The sequence below is a fragment of the Trichosurus vulpecula genome, chromosome 8 (assembly GCF_011100635.1).
Source record: "Trichosurus vulpecula isolate mTriVul1 chromosome 8, mTriVul1.pri, whole genome shotgun sequence".
NCBI lineage: Eukaryota > Metazoa > Chordata > Mammalia > Diprotodontia > Phalangeridae > Trichosurus > Trichosurus vulpecula.
Window position 1 is genome coordinate 44,364,968 of NC_050580.1, and position 22,838 is coordinate 44,387,805.

The window sequence follows — 22,838 nt, forward strand, 5'->3', positions numbered from 1 at the left end:
TGGGGCAGAGAAGGAATGGCATTGGCCAAAGGACGTAAAACTTTCTGACACAGCGTGATCTCGGAGCGAAATGGACTGCCTCCATAGGTAATGAGTCTCCCCCTCATTTGCACCCCACCAAAAGATGGTGTGACTAATTGCCAAGTATAACATAGGTATAATTCTTGTCTAGGTAATAGTTGGATTAGAAAGCCAGTCTGGCCCCTTTTTCACTCAGATATTTTATGATTCTGTGACATATTCTAACACTACATATGTAGAATTTCATGAAATTGGTAGGCAGATACAGCTTCCTTCTCAAAGGAGAAAGACAGGAAGGAGCATATAAAGTACTATGGGTTTTATGACAGCCTAGGAGCTTCTGGACTGGGTCTGAGTAATAAACTCCTCCTTGCAAATACTCACGGCATTTCCCAAAGGTGGGAGACCAGGCACCCTCTCCAAAGAGAGTAAGTGCTCCCATATGAGAGGAAGGAAAGGACAGGCACCATGGGGAGCACAGGGAAGAGGATGGATGGTTACAGGCCTGGTGAAATATTGCTTTGGCCTTTCCAAGTATGCCCCTCAAAGGACTCGACACAGCTTTCACTTCCTGAGAAGTTCTTTTTGTTGACAAGCTGAATCTCAAAGCCCTAAATCTCCCTGAGAGGAATCTGGCGAGAGCGAGAAGCCTGAATGGGGATGCAGAAACCCACACAGAAGGCTTCGCATGGGGAGGCAGTAAGGAGGAAGAGCTGCCCAGAAGCCCGAAGGACTTCACTGGCCCAGCTTTTCACCAACAGAGGAAGGTTCAGCGTTCTTTCCCTTCTTCATCTGTTCACCATTCATTAAATGCCTACTTGAGGAATATGCTTTACTAGAGAGGATGGCGGAGATACCAAGACGACCAAGTCACGATCCGTGCCTTCCACAGGCTGAGAGCCACATTAAAGGAGAAGGGCTTGCTGAGGCGCATGCACCTGGCACATGGTAAGTACCTAAAAATACAAAACTGCCAGGAGACACTCTTGCCTAGTGGATAGCATACTGGCCTTGGACTGAGGGAGACCCAGATTTGACAGACATCTACAAGCTGTGTGACTCTGAACAAGTCACTTAACCTTTCTATTCCTATTTCCTAATCTGTCCAAAGAGGATGACGAACTCGAGGGTCTCTTACAGCTTTAAGTTAGTGATCCTATGATCCTAATCTTCCTTGTGCATAGGGGGAAAAGTCAGCGAAAGTTTCATAAAGGAGGTAACTTTTGAATTAGGCCTTAAAGAGCGTACGGGATATCAGCGGACAGAGATTAGGTATGTGGTGGGGTGGCGGTTGGCAGGGGAAGGTTAACCTCAGACAAAGGGAATAAATAAAGACAGAGAAGGTGGGGAAAGTATGGAATTTATATGTGGAGGAGAAGGAGACGCTGAGCAATCTAATTTGGCTGGAGTGTAGGACGTGTGTTCCAGGATGGTTAGTCACTCAAGGGAAAGACATCAATCATGGGCAGAGAAATTATCTAACCATCTATTTTCATATCAAGGAAATGGAGAGGCTTTGCATGCTCATCTGTAACACGACCAACCCAGTTTCTAATCTTGGCTGATAATCCTGGGTTTGCCACAGGCACAGGTGAGATTCAAGAACCAGATGGTGCCAAGAGGACAACGGACATGGTTTTTGTTCCCGAGTCTGTTTAAAGCTCATTTAGGAATTTACTTTTTCTTGCCCCACTCCTTTTTTTGCTTCTCCACCAAAGTTTCAGATGTGGGATTCAAACCCGGAAAACCTGGTCTTTTAGGGTGCCACATCCTGCCCATGACTATGTCCTCATGCAAATGGCCCCCCTGCTGCCATCCCTTCCCCCAATGTGTTCTTATGTACAGGCTAGTCAGCTACCCTTCCCAGAAATGCAGTACTCAACCCATTGTTGAGTACAAGCCTGAGTAAGCCCAAAGAAGGAATATCTGGGTGGGCGCAATTCTTGGGTGTCTTATCCTCCCTCCTTGGGGATTCACCAATCATTTCCAATTGTGTAGTGGAAAAGTGTGAGTAAGTAAATGGATAGAGTGCTGGCCCTGGAGTCACGAAGATCCTTGTTTAAATATAGCTTCATACACTTAGCTGTGTGACCCTGGGCTAGTCACTTAACCTCTGTTTCTTCAATTGTCTAATGGGGATAATAACAGAACCTACCTCATAGGGTTCATTTGAGGATAATATAATATAATATAGCACGGTGTAACAGGACACGATGTGATATTATATGATGTAATGTAATGTAATATTATATAGTATAGTATAGTATAATGTAGTATAGCATAATATGTGATATGATATAATATGGTATAGTGTAATGTAATATAGTATAGTATATGATGTGATATGATATGATACGATATAATATGATATAATATAACATAACATAATATAATATACTATAACTTAATATAATGTAATGTAATACAATGTAACATAATCAATATAATGTAATGTAGTATAATGTAATATAATAGTGCTGGAATGGATACAGAGTAATTCTCATCCTAGAGGGCAAAGCATATACAATGACTGCAAGGTTCCAACCCTGCTCCTCTCAATCTCTTCCAAAGGCCTGAGCCCATTCATTTTTGGTCATTAGAAATGTGATAGAAAGGACCATCTTCATAGCTTTGCATTTAGGTCAATGACCCTAGGCTCAGTTCCAAGAGTTAATGGTGTCCTAATAAAATGATGATGGTAATAAATTGACACAGTGCTTGGCACATAGTAGGACCCTTAAACATGCTTATTCTCTTCCCTCTTTACTTGTGTTGTCTTTCCACTCTCTTCCAACTTAGAATGTAAACTCATTGAAGGTGGGTTCTGTCTTGGTGGCTTGCATTTATATTCCCAATTTGTACCCCATACCACCTCCTAGTAAGATTTTAGTACATGCTTTATTTCGTGTTCTTCCAGTATTATTGTGTGGCTCTAAGAAAACTATAATATCCAAAGAATTGAATATGGGATCTCTATGGACTGATTATGCAAAGGCAACAGAGCTGGTGGGCACGAGAAGACTGTAGCACGTTATAAGCAAGGAATTCTAGAGAATTGGTGCAAAAGATGTCAAAGGAAAGCATGAATGAGAAAAAACAGGCTGTCGCCTGGCACCAGGCAGGAATAAGCAACAGAGAACAACATACCCCTAGTGTGCTGGGTAGAGCCCCTGGTGTGATCTACGAGAAGGATGTGGCCAGGCATGAAGAGGTTCCAATTGACACCACTGGAAAGAATACGTTCATGAATGATATCCTGAGATCCCTTGGACCATTTGAACAGGGCTGAAAAGGTGGGTTAGAGGCAGATTTCAGGAAGGGTCTTGAATGCCAGGCTAAGGATTTTTATTGAACAATCAACCAGTCAATCAGCATTTGTTAAATGCTACCATGTGCCAGGTCTATGCTAAGCACTGGGGATGCAGAAAGAGGCAAAATCCGGTCTCACCACTCGAGAATCTAATGGATTAATTATAGGCAACGGGGAGCCCTTGAAGGGTTCTAAGCAGCAAACCAGTGGGTACACAGAGGGCATCAGAGGTGCCAAAAACCATCAAAGAAAGCTAAGCACAATTATGGAGCCCTTTCGGCTGTCACTAGAAAGAATATACATGCTGAAAACCATAGTGTAGACACTGTCAGCTGAACTCAGATTAAGATCTTAGAGGACAGAGGAATTCTGGGGATGTACTGTCAGATAAGCTTACTTGGTTGGTTCTTTTTGCTGACATGATTTTTCTTCATTACAAGAGAGACAGACTTCCGTGGTGGGGTTGGTTACATCCAGAACTACTGTGATGTCAAAAATAAAAATAAAAAGCATCAATACATGGAATAGGAAGTGAGCCTGTGGTTTTGTACTGATATACAGAGCCCCCAGATAAGGAAACTCTCTCCACTGATGCAGATAAATGCCTTCTGGGCACCTTACAGTGTTAGGGAGTTGCCTCGGGGGCCATTGGGAGATTTAGTTATTTGCCCAGGTGACTAAACCTGGTAATATATTTTTTTTAAAGGACATCAGACTTTCAGGAGATGGGCACATTCACAGTCCAGCTTGAATCACTTCCCTTTTCTGGACTTCAGTTTACTTGTTTATAAAATGAGCAGGTTTGACTGGATGACCTTGAAAGACCTTCCCAGTTCTGACTGGATTCCATGAATCCAAGGGTAGGACTCATAAGGAAAATTAAGCTGGAAGAACTCAACAAAACCATATGGCTTCCTTCTGAGAGCTGTGAAAAAGGCAAACAGTACAAAACTGGCAGAAGAAAACAGATCCTTCACAACCTAGAATATCCACCTACTTTCCTGCCAGGAGCCCATACCAACGGCTCAAGGTTATCATCACATTGAGGGGGGGAGGGGATGAGCTTTTGAACCAAGAACCCCACCCCCCAGCTTATAACCAAACAAACCTCCCCAGCATCATACCATAATGTCAAGCCCAAACTGCCCTTATGCAGCGTGGGCTCAGGAAGATCCTTAGGAAGATAAAGAAGAAGAAATTGGGAAGGGGAGAGTTGTTGGTCCTTTTTTCAAAGATATTGATGAAATTTGATTTCCAAGTTTACCTTTCTGCATCAGGCTCCTGGTTTACTCCAAATATATCCTTGGGAAAATATGACCTTTCTGGCTTCCAAGGGGCCCACACAGCCCAATTTATTCTTAGAAGACTCAACTCCAATTCTTCACCTGCTATTGATAACTGACATTTAGACAGTACTGTAAAGAAAGCAGTAACATTTTCTCTGATGTTTATATATATCATCCAATTTGAGCCTCCCGTCTGGTCTGTAAGGTAGATGCTATTGTTAATACCCATTTTACAGACAAGAAAACTAAAGGTCAAATGTCTTGCCTAGGCTCACACAACTAGCAAGTAAGTTTTGAATCCAGGTTTTCCTGACCCAGAGACCTTTGCTCTATCTACCATTACTACTACTGTGTGACTGCTCAGGAAAGGTCACAGGTTTCTCTTATGCAAAAATAATTAAATCCATCATCATTTATCCAGCACCTTAAAGTTTGCAAAGTACTTTACCTGTTATCTCATCCAATCCTTGTAAGAATAGTGCTAAGAAAAAAAGTCTTAAAAGGGAATAAATAGTGGTGTTCACTGACACAGAAATGTGAGAAGGAAAGCATTGTTGTCAAGAACCTGCAAATAGCAGTGATCTGTCTTTTGTTTGCCAGGCAGACTTCCACCACCCAGGGCATGGCACAGCCAGAGGAGAAGAGGCTCTGGGGAGGCTGGAGCTGCCCCAGACTTAGCTCCACCACCCATGGCATGGCACAGCCAGAGGGGAAGAGGCTCTGGGGAGGCTGGAGCTGCCCCAGACTTAGCTCCACCACCCATGGCATGGCACAGCCAGAGGGGAAGAGGCTCTGGGGAGGCTTAGCTCCCTGTTCTTTATTCAGGAAGAAATGGAGGAGGACCAGACATGATAGGGAAGGCCTCTGGCTCTTGCCTGTGGGAGCAACCTAAGGAAGTTGGGATATTTAGCCTAGAAAAGAGAAGGAAGACTGGTGGGATATGATCAATGTCCTCAAATATACTACTATGAATAACTAACATTTGTGTAGAGCTCACTGTGTGCTAAGTGCTTTAGAATTGTTACCTCATTTGATCCTCACAACAACCCTTTGAGGTAGGTGCTATTATAATCCCCATTTTACAGATGAGGAAACTGAGGCAAACAGGGTTAGGTGACCTGCCCAGGGTCAAGGAGCTAGGAAGTGTTTGAGGACAGATTTGAACTCATGAAGATGAGTCTTCCTGACTTCAGGCTCAACACTCTGTGCACTATGGCGCCACCTAGCTTCTGACTGAAGCACCTAGCTGTCTGAAATATTTGAAGGGATTATCGTTGGTCCTTCTCGAAGAGGACCTATGGTATCAGGAGGGGACTGAGTGGAAGAAAGATTAGACTTGTTTTTCATTTGGCTCTAGAGGACAGGACCAGAAGCAATGTGCAGAAATTGATGAGGTAAATTGGAACTTGACTTTCACACAATTAGAACTATCCAAAAATGGAACGGGTTCCATTAAGGCTTAAAAGGTAGTCAATTGCCCTTCATTAGGGAGCTTTAAGCAGTTAATAGATGGATAACATACACTTGTTGCGTACGCTATAATAGGGACTTTTTTTCAGGTGTGGGTTAGACTGCACGGCCACTAATGTTGCCTGCTTGAAGCATTATGCAAATATCATCTCTTGAGTCGGCCTGGTGTGGTGGATAGAAAAATAGACTCAATGCTAGGAAGACCCGGATTCAAATCCTACTTCTGACATACTGGCTGCGTGACCCTGGACAAGTCACTGAACTAGGCAACTCTTTAAGAGTAAGTTACAGAGAAGGTACCAGCTTCCACTGATTGAGGGAGTTTCCTCATCTGTGACCTGCTTACAACATTGAAGTAACAGTACCAGTTCCCATCCTACTAACATTTTTATTCCAACTCAAATTCTATAAAATAGAGCCACCCTTAGGCCCCAACTCAAACATTGGAGTGTAAAATAAGGCGGCAGATTAGAAGCATTGGGATACCTGGACAGGAACAGGATGATACAAGCATTAGTGGAGGAAAGAGACAGAAGAATTAGAAAAAGCAAACACTAGAACTATAAGCACGATATGAGGCCATTTAGCAGTGGAGATGAAATAGTCCCATGTCTTAACAACCTAGCTATATGGCACAGTGGATAAAGCCTTGGACCTGGAGTCAGGATAGTCCTAAGTTCAAATTTGATCTCAGATATTTACTAGCTGTGTTACCCTAAGCAAGTAAATTGTTTAACTTCTCTCAACCTCAATTTTCTCATCTGTGAAATGGATATAATAATGGCACCTTCCTCCCAGTGTTGTTGTAAGAATCCAATGAGACGATACTTGTAAAGCATTTAGCACAATGCCCAGTATGTAGTAGGTGCTTAATAAATGCTTGTTTCCTTTCCTTAATATTCCCTATATTATACAACATTTAACAATTGTGAACATCCGTGATGATGCCTCAGAGGTATCTACAAAAACTTGAATTACATTCAGATTGTTTTTCCTGAGAAAGTAAGAGAATAAGACATTTTATTAAAACTATCCATAAAAAGTGGTTAATCTTTTAAAATCTTGGCACATAAAGATAAGCTTCAGTCATCTGAGATATCCCCTGGCAATGTGGTACAGTGGATAGAATACTGGACTTGGAGTCAGGAAGACTTGAGTTCAAATTTGGCCTCAGATCCTTACTAGCTGTGTGACCCTGGTTGTTCTTGTTTAGTCATTCCAGTCATGTCTGCCCTGGGATTTGGGGTTTTCTTGGCAGAGACACTGGAGTACTTTAGCCATTTCCTTCTCCAGCTCATTTTACAGATGAAGAAATTGAGGCAAACAGGGTAAAGCAATTTGCTCAGGGTCACACAGCTGGTGAGTGTCTGAGGCCAGATTTGAACTCAGAAAGATGAATCTTCCTGACTCCATGCCCTGGGTAAGTCACTTAATCTCTGTGACCTCATTTGCATTTTTGTTCTTCCCTTTCTAGAGCAAGGCTCATCCTCTAACATTTCTATATGTACTTATTGTCTCCTCCATTGGAATATAAGCTTTTTTGTAAGTAGAGATTCTTTCATTCTTTGTCCTCATATTCCCAGCATCTAGTTCAGTGCCTGGAGCATTGTCAGAGATGCTCAATAAACACTGGTCGCTTGGGGGGAGGGGAGGAAAATAAAATTATGGAGAGAAGTAATGCCTCCTCTCCTTTGTTAGCAATCATTGTCCTAACCAACCCAGCCAAGAGTCTTTGCCCTTCTCTGGAGATAACTAACCCTACACCTCTTCTCTTATCAATTTCACCTTATTCTGCATTTTACCATTCACAACATATTCTTATAGGACTATGCTATATATACATATACATATACATATATATACACACACACATATAGCACACATATGCTAAATATATACATCTATGCATATGTGTATGTATATACATACATATATGTGTATGTATACATATATGCATATACATTTATACATATATATTGTCTGTTATGTCCTTGCTTCCATTTTCTGTACATATCTTTAAAATGTGCATTCTCTTAACATGGAGGGATATCCCCTGCTGTAGGAAGGACCCCATATTTATTACTTAGCTGTGGATTTTCCTTAGCTCCAGTCTGCCTGAATGCTGGGCTGTGTCATTTGAGATACCTCGCAGAGGTTCATGAATTTAGTGTTTAGAGACCTGCTGTTTGAGAGAGTCGTAGCTGAACCCGACTCTATCATCCCTCGTCTATTCATGGGACATTTCCTGGAAAAATGAATTGTTTTCATTTGTCCTCCAGCATCTAGATAAATATGTTAATCACTGCTCGTGAATTTATTAAACACCCATATTCAGAGAATTGTTGTTAGGTGCCAGAGATATAAAGGCAGAAAGGGGAAACATCCCCTGCTCTTAGAGAGTGGTTGGATACTACATTTAAATAGATATATAAAAACAGTTTAATAATGTTTCATAAAGAAAATATATTCCTTATGTAGAACCTATATCGGATTACATGCCATCTTGGCGGGGAGGAGAGGGAAAGGGAGGAAATTTGGAACTCAAAAACTTGTGGAACTGAGTGTTGTAAACTAAGTAAAAAAAAAAATTTAAAAACATACTCCTGTAATTAGACTTAGGAATAAGAGAGGGGAGTATCATTTGAATGAAGATCAATTGAGATGGGAATGGAGAAACAAGATTTTCATGGAATAGAATACAGACCACTTGGAGAGAAGAAAGTCTGACCATTTCATTCCCCTGATCAGACATCTTTAGTGACTACCTATTGCCTCTAGGATAAAACACACACAAAAGAAAAAAATCCTCAGCCTGTCATGTAAAGAGCTGCACAATCTGGCTGTGATCTACCTTTCCAGCTTTATTTCCCATTTATTCTCTTACCCACTCTAAGCTCCAATAAAGCTGGACTACCAGCTGTTCCCCAGATTTGACATGCCAGCTCTCATCACTTATGCATTCATGCAAGCTGCGACCCACACCTTGAATACCGTGCCTTATCTTTGCCTGTCAGAATGCCTTATCTTTCTGCAAGCCTCAATTCGGGTGCTAACTCCTCTAAATTCTCTGATCTCCACCCCTCCTCCCCATACCCCCCAACAGTGTCTAGTGCTCTCCCCTTCCCCAAAATAACTTTTATTTATTTATCTGTGTACATGTTAAATCTCACCACCACCCCAGCGAAATATAAGCTCCCTAAAGCCAGGGTACGTTTTGTTTTTATATCCCCAGCACTTAGGGAAAAGGAAAGGAAGGAATACAGCAATATGCCTAGGGAAAGGCACAGCAGATAAGTCCCAGAATTGGTTGAGACCTTGTACCAAGACCATACCACAAAGCCAGTGCCTCACAGCCTAGCAGCATGCTCTGGAGGGAGGGGTGGTGGAGTCAGCTAGAGACCAGAGGGTCCACCAGGTAGATATGAAGCGTCCATGTTAGCTCTGGGGGGAAAAATGACCTGAACTTCCAGGAGAAAGCTTGATTTTGGCCTTGAACTCCCTAATTGTGGGCATTTTTCTTCAGCTTTTACCTCTAATTGGCTAAACCAACTCATGCTGGAGGCAGCATGTTATAATCCAAAGAGCTCTGGGTGAATCCTGCCCCTGCTGCTCACCTCTTGTGTAAGCCTAGGCAAGTGGGCCTCAATTTTTTCTCTATAAATGAGAAGGTTGGATTCAGTGGTCTGTAAGTTCCCAGCTCTAAATTGATGAGCCTGCAACCTGCTTATCTCCGCCCTTTAGCGATAGGTGGCCTTATGGTTACTCTGATAATGGAACAGTAGGATATTTGGATCAAGTCTTCTCCCTCATCAAAGCACTGGTCCTGGACTCCACCCCAGGATCACCAGTCCTGTTGCCATAGAAGATATCTATTTACTGAACCATGCCAGCCTTGATTAAAGAGTATATGAATGTGGTAAGGATTCCTGTCTATAATCAGCTTCAGTTGGGAAGGGCAGGGGAAAAGGTATGAACAAAGACACTTTGAAATGAATGCAAGTTATATACAAGGTCTTTTTCCCTAATTGAGGGATGTGTGGTTTTGGTCCCATGCATTCCAATGTAATCCCCAAAAGCCACCAAGAAGTACAATCCTATCAAGCAAAGGACTGTTTGGGGTAGGAAGTAACCCTTCTTCCAAGGACCTGTCAGTCAACAAGTATTTAAAGTTCCTACTATGTGCCAGGTATTGTGCCGAATGCTTGGGATACAAAGAAAGTCAAAAGTGCCCTGAGAAGCTTATGTTCTAATGGTAAAAGACATAATTAATTCTGCACATACAAGATATATACAGGGTACATGGAAGGCAATCTCATAAAGCACTAGAATTTGAGAGAAGTGAGGTTGATCTTCATCTTGAAGGAAGCCAGGAAAGCTAAGGCAGAAGTGAGAGAACATGTGAGCCATAAGGGATAGCTGGGGAAAAGTCTTAGAGAATGGCACAGTTTGGAAGTTGGAGTATTGTGTGGGAAGAATAGAAAGAAGAATATTGTCTCTGGATTGTAGAGTATGAGGAGGGAAGGAAAGTTACTCAAAATACTGGAAAGCTAGGAAGGGCTTTAATAGCCAACAGAGGCCTTGTGTTTGATCCTGGAACTAACTGGGAGGCATTGGGGTAGATTAAATAGAGGTTTGAGTCACTCACTGATCATTCCCACTAATCAGAACTTTCAAGAATGAATTTTGATCTTAATCATAACTAACAAAGGGCTTTACATATATACATTATATACACATATGTACGTACATATATATTTATATTTATAATATAACATTATATATATACATCCATACTCTCTCCTTTCTGTCTCCTCCTCCTCCTCCTTCTTCTTCTTCTTCTTCTTTTTCTTCTTCTTCTTCTTCTTCTTCTTCTTCTTCTTCTTCTTCTTCTTCTTCTTCTTCTTCTCTCTCTCTCTCTCTCTCTCTCTCTCTCTCTCTCTCTCTCTCTCTCTCTCTCTCTCTCTCTCTCTCTCAATTTGATAATTACAATCACCCTGAGAGGTAGGTGTCATTGCTAACCTCATTTTTCAGATGAGGAAACCAAGGCAGAGGGAAATCATTGTGATTTGCCTCTGGTCCCACAGTCAGCAAGTATCTGAGGTGAATTTAAACTCAGGTCATCCTGACTCCAAGTGCCTTGTTCTATCACTCTCTTCCTTCTGTCAGGCTTGTCTTAAGTGGTTTCCTTAAGGGTCTTCCATGGAACAATGCTTCCCTTCTTCCTCAGATACCACATGATTGAGAGTCAAAGATAACGGGCACTACCATATTGTTGTCTCATTCTGTTCTTTTCAATCAATTTCCAAAAGTCTCAAGTGTTAATGCTGCCAAATTAATGGTCCCCCTGATGGGACTGGTCCAAAAGAAAAAAAAGCAAGGCTCTATGTTTCCTTTAGCCTCTCTGTCAGCAAGAGTCATTCAGGTTCCTTCCTCGCTTTAAAGTATTTATCTTTCTAATACGATGAAGCAATGTCAGTTCTGCTCTATCTGGGTCCCTTCACAGCAGATAAACAACATTAAGGCACTACCTTACTGAGTGCTTTTTACTAAAACTAGCTCCTGGCCCAGTACTTACACATCCCCCAGGCACCAAACCTCTGACAGTATTTCCAGTCGGACCCTAAAACAGGATACCATGCTACAACGCTTGGCACCCCAAAATAGTACTCCTCTGGAGGACCCTCAGCTGGATTTTGTTTATGTGTCCAGGCCACTAATGAATCCAGGACATTCTTTTCTTGATTCTTGAATGTCTTCTTCCTTCCTAGGTTGGACAACCCCAGCCTTAGTCAAGACTGACAATGTTCCAACCAGCTTCCTTTCCTCAACAGAGGCTTTTTGAAGACTCACATTTCTCCTTCCTGAATTATCAGGAGAAATTAGCCAGGGGAACCTGTGAGTAGGGATTGTTTTTACCTTGACCTTTTCTGATACTTCATCATAGAGATTGACGTTCAGCCTCTTGATTCCAGGAACATGTAACTTTCTCTTCTTCTTTGACTGAAGTTGGTATTCCGTTCGGGTCTTAACTATCACCTGTGGGAGAAGAAATGATTTAGCAGTGGAGGTCAATTAAGTGCCTCACCAGGCATATACTACCCAACTCCACCCCCCACAAAGAGCTCCCCTGTAGAATTGGCCAGCCATCTAGAAATGGAGAAAAGAGCCTACTCTAGTATGATGGCTGGGAGTCAAGAGGCCTGGATTTTAGTACCATTGTGACTGCTAGCTCATTATGACCTTTGACCTTAGCTTCCCTGAACTTTTGTTCATGAGAGGACAATAGATAGCTTCTACAATGGCCCTAAGAGATGAAGAAATGAGTCTCTCTTCCTTTTGTGGGGGAGGCAGGGGCCCGGGTGGGTAATGTAATGGGTATGTAATATGGCATGCCATCATTAGATTTGGTCAATGTATTTGTTGGCTTTGCTTAAATGTCTATTTCTTCTTTGATATATATGTATATACACATACACACACACATACATATACATACATACATATACATATATATAATATATATATTATATATATATATATAATATATATATATATGACCCACTGGAATAGGGATGAAGGAGCTATATCTGAAAATGACTGATGTAAAAACAAAAAGGCATTGATAAAGTTTTTCATAAAGGATATTTTTCCAGTTATAAAGAGAACACAAAGACGTGAATGAATGTACTTCTTCCGATACCTACAACTGTACCATTTTAAGTTATAGCTGTTGGGAAAGAAACGTATCATTATAGCCAAAGGGAAACAAAGTCAAGCATTGCCCTTTACTTTTACCCCTTGCAATCCCTAATTTTCTTCAAGGCTCAATTCAGGTACTCCCATTTATCCCGATCCCCCAAGGCATGCTGTGGCCCTCATGGAGACTGCTCACATTACCTTGTCTGGGAATGGCTGCTGTAGCTGGTTGACATCCAGTGGGGTTATCAATGGGATGTTATCAAAGCCATCTTCCCCTCCACCGCCTCCACTGCCCTGCTCCTTCTCTGGCTTCTCTGACAGGTTGCTCCCCAATTTCACCATGTTGGTTCAAAATTGTCCTAAAGTAGAGAGACAGCTGGTCAGTTTCCCTGCAGACCAATCTGGTCTCCCTGAATGCTATCTTTGATCCAGGGCACTCTCATGGCGTCTATTTGCTACCAGCCTCCTGAATAAGCAATTAAGTATTTTGTTTTGTAGTGGATTCTATCATATACTTCTCCAGGTTGGTTAAGTGTATGATCATTGAGTAAGTGAATGATCATTTGAACAGTAGAAAGCACAATGGGGGTGGGGCGGGAGCTCTTGTAGAAGAAAAGCTTTATAGTTTAAAACCTATGCTTCAGTTATGTGATAGAAAACCACATATGTGAGAGCTTGAGGGCTAAGGGAAGGCTTCCTCTGAGAGGAAAACTACACTGCCTGGTATCTTTGAGCTGTTTTTGAAAATTCATTTGACATTCAAATTTTTATTTGGTTTGATCTCCACCAATTTTAGCCACTTTCCATCACCTCATCACTGCCAGATGCTCCCTGTTCATTCAAGGCAACATAAGTGTCTTCCCCCTTATAAACAAACTTAGAATCCCTATAACCCCCTGTGTATAAGGACCCAACCACAAAAAAGATTAGAAAGGAGGACAGATTGCAGTTATACTTCCTTTACACAATATGTATTCCTAAAATGGCTATACTTGGAATTTTGGTAAGATATGGAGAGAGGGATAAACAGGTAGACAGATATGGAAAGATAGGTAGATAGATATGGAGAGATGGAGAGATAGGTAGGTATGGCTAGATCGGGATAGATGGAGAGATAGATAAGTAGATGTAGATAGATGTGGATAGATGTAGATATAGATAGATATGTATGTAGATATAGATAGCATAAGAGAAGCTTGCAATCAAAGGAACCCTATGATGAACCATTTTCAAAAAGAAAGGTGATGTAAAGTTAGTTGTTGTTTTGTTTTGTTTTTCCAGTTTTAAAGCCAGGATTTGAATCCAGGTTTCCTGGCTCAAAGGGTCTCTACCACAATGGTGTCAAACAAAAAGAGACAGATGATATGAAACTATACATAAGGATCCCCATGGGTCACATATTGACTTAGAAAATCGTATGTTTGTATACTTCTTTTTGATTAACACATCAACACAATACAATAAATAGGTACCATATTTTCATCTGGCTCAGGCAACACTCAGGAATGCTGTGGGCTGCACACCACAGTGGCACTTCTCTGCTCTGCCATACCAGAATCACAACTATGATGCACAGTCCTTTCCATATTGCAGGGTAATGAATGCCATTAAAAAAAACAAAGTCTCTCAACAGCGTGACTAAATCAAGGGAACAGAATTCTTATTCCCCAAAGATCTTGGGCAAGCTCATCAAAGGCATAAACACATTTGGTGAGGTGGACAATCTTGCTATTAGCGTTAATGAAAGGGATTTAGCTAGCTCCCAGAGGCACGTTACATAAGAAATTTACTGCCACAGAGGAAATAAATGAATTCCCAATGCATTCAGGCAGGCCACAAAACCAAATTGAAGAACCCAGATGAACTGTGTTCTCTGACCTTGTGGTTGAAGACCAGTGTCGTCATCATCATCATCATCAATAGCTTACATTGATAGAGAGCCTTAAGGTTTGCAAAACTTTTTATATACATGATTCAGAAGAAACAGCTATGATTTTAACAGTGGAAATGACTCTTAAGATGGGGCATTGCCATCTGCTTTACTTTACACCCTGCAGACCATGGGACCTTTCCCTCTGACCTCCAGATGAAACTTCCTATATGTGATGTGTCCTCCATTGGAATGGGAACTCCTTGAGAACAAAGGGGCAACTAGATGGCACAGTGAGTAGAGCAGCGGCCCTGTAGTCAGGAGGAGCTGAGTTCAAATCCAGCCTCAGACACTTGACACACTAGCCATGTGACCTTGGGCAACTCACTTAACCCCAATTGCCCTCCCTTCCCCCCCTTCACCAAAAAAACCAATGCTTTTTCTATTTGCATCCCCAGTGCTTAGCAGGATGCTTTGCATAAATTTCAAGTTCTCTTTTAAGTGGACAAAAAAATATGATGCACAACCCTATGGGAATAAAAGTTCAAGTTTGGCCATCAATGGCACCATCTCTATTGTTTTTGCCATTGTTCAGTCATGTCTGACTCATTGTCACCCCATGGCTCATAGCACACCAATACTGTCAATGAATTTTTTTTGGCAAATGCCCTGGAGCAATTTGCCATTTCCTTCTCCGGTAGATTAAGGCAAACAGAGGTTGAGTGACTTCCCCAGGAACACAGAGCTAGTGAGTATCTGAGGCTGGTTTGAACTTAAGTATTCCTGACTCCAGGCCCAGCGCTCTATCCGTTGAGCCACCTAGCTGCCACCAACCACTGCTGTAGCATCAAAAAGACCTATGTTCTAGTCCCCTCACTCTTCCAACCCAGCTATGTGACATTGGTCAAATTGTAAAACCTCTATGGGCCTTGATTTCCTCTTCTGACTAGATAGCTCCAAATCTGATGTTAAAAAGAAGTGGTCCCAGGAAGGAATAGACTTTCTTATTTAATAGGTTTTTGCTTTAACTCACTGAGCACACGACCACATGGCAAGAGAGAGCTGGGTATATTTTGCCAACAGCAACTGAGAGAGTGGAAATCAAATGAGACAGAGGAGCTGAGACAGGAAGATGCAAGCTAGCAGATCTTTACTCACAAAGACAGAAAGCAGTTGACCCTGAAATCAATCCAATATGGTAGAGGAGTCAGAGAATGTGAAAAGTAATAGCCCAGGACCTGACACCAGAGAAGCACAGGATTCTGAAGATGAAGTGAGGGATGGCAGCGGGCTCAGAAAGAAAGGAGTCCAGCTGGCAGCTGCAGCCTCACGACTGGAACCCGGGAGCAGAGAGCATGAAGATTCTTGCCCCTGTCATTAGCTGTTGGGATCTCTATCCTTTAAAGATGGAGTTTTGACCCTCACCCCAGACAAAGAACGGCTCAGAGGCAGCACAGCCTGCAGGATAATAGTTATCACTTGGGGGTCAAGATCCCGGGTTCAAATTCCATCTCAACCACTTACTACACTCCTTCCCAAAATCGTCCTTGATTCATTGTTTATACAATTATATGTGTTCACCTCTCCCTCATTAGAGAGCAAGCTTATTGAAAGCAGCAATTGATGTCTGGCCTATGGCAAGTACTTAATAAATGCTTGTTGGTTGATTGGGAGAGACATTGTGGTATAGTGAATAGAGTCCTGGACTCGGAGACAGAAAGACTTGGGTTCAAATCCTGCCTCAAATACTTACTATCTGTGTATCTCTAGCAAGTCACTTAACCTCTTAGCCTCAGTTTCTTCATTTGTAAAAAGTGGGAATTGGATTCAATGGCCTCTTTGAGTATTTCAAAGATCCCTTCCAGTGTTAAATCAATGCTCCTGTGATCTCTGTGTGTATTACAAGTCATTTAAGCTTTTTCAATCTCAGTTTCCTTATCTGTAAGGTGAGAATCATGCCTATAACACTTCCCAGTACTTTTGTGAGGATCACATGGAAGAATGTCTGTAAAGCACTTGGCAAACCTTAAAGGGCTATATTTGTGATCGTTTTTATTAGCAGCATAGCAAAATGTAGGAGCTATGTAGAAAAGCAGCATGATAATGTAGAAAAGCATAGAATAGAGTTAAGAGATCTGAGTTTGAATTCTGACTTCACCATTTGCTAGCTACTCTTCCCTGGGCAAGTAAACTGACAAATTTACGCCTCAATCTTCTCGTGTGTAAAATAGAGAGACATGTGAGCTCTGTAGTTCACAAGGCTTTTGTGGGGAAAACACTTTTAAAAACCAAAAATGTAATATCAACATGTTTCAATTAAATATTCCATGCTGCAGAGATTAGTATTGCAGAGGCTAAGAGAGTAAGCAGATAGATCCTTGGGAGCCACTGTGAAAATGGGGAACCTTGAGCTGAAAACTTAGGCTTTTATAAGTAAAGAGTTTTTTCCCTGTAAAGGAAATCGGCTGACAAATAGATGTGAGCATTCAGACCGTGGACATTAGGTCTGGAAGCTAGCCTGATGAGAATATCGTAAATCTATGTCTTAGCCTTCAATTCACTTCTGTTCTTCACAGCCTTGTGCCGTCAAGAACAGAAATGCTGGACACAAGGTTCATGTTAGGACTTTAGGCCTTAGGGGCAGAAGGTCCTAGGAGATCACTGCATCCAAACGCACTTGTTTTACAAAAGGGACAAGTGAGACTCACAGAGGGGAAAGGATTCCTCAGGGTCACACCAGTAATTAGCAACGGAGTCAGGATTCAGACCCAGGTCCTAGGACTCCAAACCCAGCCCTCTATCCATTCTACCATGTTGCCTCTGCCACGGAAATGAATGGACTTTGGGAAGTATATGTCTCTGAATCAGGTTAGTACTGCTAGCATGCCATGAACTAGACAGGGCAGGGACTGAGCCATAGGAGATCCATTTCAGAGTGGCGCCATGTCTGCAAACAGAAAGCTTGCTAATCTCTCTGCTTCATCCAGGTTTGTGCATATTGAGTCAAGCACTTGGCATCTCGCAGAAGGTTTGCTCTTACAGACCCTTCTTGGAACACGAGTCTAATAAAGTGCCCAAGAGATCTTGGGCTTTCATCTGAGCTTATCTATGAAGTCACTGAGTGACCTTTGACAAGTCTGTGTGACATGCTGGGCTTCCTTCCCCATCAATTCAGTGAGCTATCATGAGTGGCCCATTATGTGATCTTACATGAGTGGTCTACTATGCTTACACAAGTCTATTATGCAAGACAACACAAGCAGCCTACTGCGCAAGCTTATGTGAGCTGCCTACTATGTGAGCTTGCACAAGTCTATTATGCAAGATGACACGAGCAGCCTACTGTGCAGGCTTATGTGAGCCGCTACTATGTGAGCTTACACAAGTTACCTACTATGTTTTCAGCCTTTCATAAAGGGTGGGAATACAAAGATGAAATAGATAAGGCACAAAAACAAATGACTATGATATAAATTAGAACATGCAATTATAGGAGAAGTACCAAGCGCTATGAGAGATGGAGGGAGGAAGAGAAGATGTCCTTTTTGGATGGAGTTGATCTGGGTAGACTTTTCAGAAGCTTGATCTAGGTCTTGAAAGATGAGGAGGATTTCAACAGGCCAAGAGCAATGGACAAAACAGTCAGAAAGAACAATGTGAGTAAAGGAAGGACAGCAGAGGATGAGCTCAGGGTTCATAGGATCTAATAGTGGGAAGGAGTAACCAAGAGCACAAAATGTGGAGGGAGAGGGGATGACTCTTAGTATGCCACAGCTGCGAGGGCTTGCAGTGATCACTTAATCCAACCCCTGCTTTTACAGGTGAGTAAATGAGGCGCCTGAGAAGTTAAGTGATTTGTTCTAGATCACCCCAATCCCATGTAAATGGGCATGGTATCTTCCTTCCCTGCCTCAGGAGTCCATAGCAAAGATTAAAGAAGGTAGCACATAGAAAAGTGTTTAAAAATGGTTAAGATACTATTGGTTAATTTTCCCACTGTTCATTGACAGGAATCCCTCCTCTCTCAAAGCTTCTTGCCTCAGGGGAATTATCTTTGGCCTTCCCCAGATCTCTAGAAATACTGTTTCCTTCAATGCTCAGTTCATCCCTTCCACGAGACCTTTTTGGATCCCAATAGTCATTAATGCCTAACCCCAAGAGAATTAATTTGTATTTAGTTTCTAGTCTTTTGGTATATATTTTTACATGTCCATGTTGTTTTCGCAGATAGATCGTTAGCGCCTTGAAGGCAATGATCCCCTCTTATTTGTCCTTGTATTCCCAGCACCCAACACATAGTCAATACTGAATAGATAGATGCTTACTGATTGGTTATTGATGACTTAGGAATGATTATGGCTGTCCAGAGGTCATAGGGTCATACAGGCAGAGTTGGAAGGATCTCAGACACCCTCTGGTCCCATCCCTTCTTCTTGCAGTCCAAGAAACAATGACCCAGGGAGGCCAATGACTTGCCCACAGACACACAGGCTATAAGCATCAGAGGCTATTAGACTCACCTCTGTAGCTCTACTACTGCAGCCATCTTGTTTTTGTCTAAGGTAGGTCTGTTACAAAATGATAAAGAAGACTAGCTTTATCTTGGCTCATCCCTCCCCCTTCAATATCCTTTTCCTGCTGCTTGGTGACACATTTTAAATACCTAGCAACTCTATTTTTTCAAAACTTGATCTGGGAAAGGCACAGAATTTTAGAAACAGAGGAAGGCCTTTAGGATAGAATGAAGCTGAAGTTTATCCTAAAACATTTTCCCAATAGCATTTGTACTTGAAACAAAAGAGAGAGAGAAAGCTTTAAGCTGAAAGAGGCAGAATTGTAAACATCATTAAGGTAGTGGGAGAGATGTTAGTGGAGTGGTCCCCGAGGGCCCTTGCTAGCCAGACTTCCTGAAATCTCTTCAAAGACTCTGAAATGAGCTTTAAAGATCATCTAGTCTAATCACCCCATTTCACAGATGGAGCAACTGAGGCCCAGAGAGAAGAGGATCTCCAGGTCACACAGTCAATCATAGAATCATTTAAGTTATAGTCTTAGAATCTTAGAAACAGGATTTGAAAAAGCCCTTGAGATCACCCAGCCTAGTCTCCCTCATTGAATAGATAGGGCAACTGAGTCCCAAAGACACACAATGACCAGCCCGAGGTACACAGGAAGTTCACAGGAGAACAGAATGAGAACTCAGAATGTCTGGTTCATGGCCTGATTCTTTTTTCCCATTAAACCCACCACGACCTAGTTACATAAATCTAGGTCTATTTATTCTCCCAGCCAACTTTTGTCTTTTCTAACAGAAAATTTGCAGTTCCTTCCCAAACCAGCAGCCCCAAGTTTTACCCATATCCATGATCAGGTCCTCAGAATTCTCAGAGAGAAATAAGAAAGTCTCTATGTTTCTTGAGTGTCTGTCATATCCTTTCCCCTTACTAGTAACATTCCCCTCAACATCCACCATCTTCTTTGTTCCCCAAACAAACCATCCCTTTCTGCCTCTTCAATTAAAATCATCAGCTTAAAGGTTTTTAAAAGAAAGAAGTGAATTCCCTGCCCTTTTGCTTCCTCAGTTCTGAAGAGATATCATTAGACAGGTGTTGCTAATGATTTAGCCAGCCACACCATATCACCCCTGAGCTACCCCACTCTCCTTTAGGTGGGAACGTAATGACTCTCCCTCTCTTAGCTCTTCCTTCATTTCCATTGGCTCCCAGTCTTTTTGAGAGGCCTAAGTCCCTGAAAATAGGAGAAACCTGAGAGGTATTGGTCATGTTGCCTCTGAGATACCTGAACTCCAGTTTAAGGGCCCCTGGACTGGCATGTATCTACTGCTCCTTCTACCTCTAAATGTATGATCTGGAAAAATCAACTCCTATTTTTCCTTTCAAAATCACTTTGGTCAGCCTCTGGCCATTCTTACCTCTTTTAACTATATGGAAACAGGACAGATTTTGCTTGACTGTTCCATACTTCAGTCCTAATAAAACTTGAGCATCAGGAGGCTAACTCTAACCAAGTTAACTAGTCTGGACCCTGCTGGTTGTGGAGTATAGTGGAAAGAGGGCTGTTCTGTCTTCTCAGGCAGGAATACCTGAACTGGAGCCCAGCCTCAGTCACATTTAGACTGGGCAATCCTAGGTCCTAGGCCTGTCATTTTAACTTCCCAGTGACCCAGGTAATTCTCTAAGATGAAATTGCAAAGGTGGTACCAGCTTCTATTTGTAGAAGCAATAGAAGTTTCCTACACCAATATCACCATTTCAATCCTAAACCACAATGAAATGAAGAGAATACTCTGCTAGGTACTGTGGGAGAAGGGAAAATGGTGGGTGGGGAGGGAGTGAGAAGGATGGTAAATTCCTTTACATTCAATCAACCTATTAACCACATTCTATGTTCAAAGCACTGTTCTAGATATCACTATAATAAGTAACCTTGGTGTAGTGCCTTACGTACATGATCACATTTGCCCCTTGCTGCAACTCTTTGAGGTAGGTAATGGAAGGCTTATAATATTCATTTGATAGACAAGGCAGCTCAGGCTTAAACCGGGACTTATTCAAGGCCACACAGCATGTAAGTCTCAGAGCTGGGACCCAAACTTAGGTCTCCAAAGCTCTTTCCATTGGTCTATGGCTGCCTTCCATAGGCATGGCCTTGATGAGCTTATATTATCATTAAAGTAGTAACATTAGCCTGGATGTAATAGAATCCATTTTGGGTATGGCAAGAGAAAACTTTAAGAAGGTAAGAAAGCTTTAAGAAGGTAAAAATGCCCATTCTATTTGATGTTTCTTAATAAGAGATGATAATATTAATTACGAAGTTGGCCAGGTTGGAAGAAGGATTCAGTTTGTTTCTGACAGCTAGAGCAGTTCAAAAGTGGGATGGGCTGTCTCCAGAAGAGAAGAGTTTCCCATCTCTGTAGGTCTTCAGTCAGGTACAGGTGGCCATTTGTCAATGATATCATAAAAGAGATTCCTATTCAGGCATAGGTTGGATCAGATGGCCTCTGACATCTCTTCCAACTCTCAGATTCTGTGAAAAACCTCCCTATCATATCACTACAAGACTTGAAAGGAGAAAGGATAGCCACATGTCTGAGACATAGACTGGGGAAGAATTTAACCCTATAATCTCTGAAATTCTATATAATACATAATCTATGACGTGAACTATTTTCAGGGCTGATCCCAGCTAAAGCCACCCTAAAAGGGGAACTTCTCAATTATTAAGGGAATAAAGATACATCCTTCCCCAAGAAGGATTTATTTTTACAAAATAAAATGCTGACTTACTTGAGCAAAGTATTGTGTCCCTGGAAAGAAGTCTTAGGAGGTACATGGTCACTGTCTTCCCCTAACTGAAGGGCTGTCACATGAAAGAGGGGTTAGCTTTATTCTGCTTGGCCTAAGTGGGCAGAACCAGCATCTATGGGAGATGACAATATTTATGAGGAAGTTGTCAAGAATTGAAATGGGCTTTTAGGTAAACAAATTTTCCATTCCTAGAAGTGCTCAAGTTGGATGTATCTTGATGGGTGTTAAAGAAAATGTTCCTATTCAGACACTAAATAGATTAGCTGGCCTCTGGAGTTCTTTCTAGCTCTGAGTGTCTGGAACTGAGGGCAGGGACTATTTCATGCCTAGCACAGTGTTGTGCTTGTTAAAGTAGAACAATTTTGGGGGCTATAGGTTGAACTTATACACTCAAAAAGAAAAGCAATATACAAAGGAGATTTGCTGTTTCATGTAAAATCTGTTCCATTATGTATATAAAAATGCCCATTTTATTTGATGTTTCTTAATAAAAATTTTAAAATTCCTGTTGATTGATTTCAGGTGGCTTTAAATACCAAGCCAAGGAGTTTGAAATTGAACCTGCTGGCAGTAAGGTGTCACGGGAGGTTTCTGGGCACATTTGTCATAATGAACCATGATCCATTCTCCCTGGTCTCATTATGGCCAATATTTACAGGTCTCCTGACCACGGTTTAGATGCAGTTTGTGACATCTTTGAACATAGTAATGTTAATTGGTCTTTGTGGTGATTATTTTTAGAAAGAAGGGTGTTTCACTGCTCGTGATTTTCACCATCATGGCCCTTGTTGGTTTAAAGCAGAGAGGGGGAGAATGGATGCTTTTCATATTTCAAGACTGTTGCCTGAGGA

At 41.8% G+C, this 22,838-nt stretch overlaps 1 protein-coding gene across 1 annotated transcript in view; it reads right to left on the reverse strand.

The window, feature by feature from the left end:
- CALY (calcyon neuron specific vesicular protein) overlaps window positions 1–22,838 on the reverse strand; it is a 116,775-nt gene that overhangs the window by 22,223 nt on the left and 71,714 nt on the right. The window contains exons 2-3 of the mRNA XM_036735868.1: window positions 12,985–13,145; window positions 12,004–12,123 (exon numbers count right to left, since the gene is read on the reverse strand). Coding sequence (XP_036591763.1) covers window positions 12,004–12,123; window positions 12,985–13,128 — 264 coding nt within the window. The 5' untranslated portion in view covers window positions 13,129–13,145. The remainder of the gene's footprint in view (window positions 1–12,003; window positions 12,124–12,984; window positions 13,146–22,838) is intronic.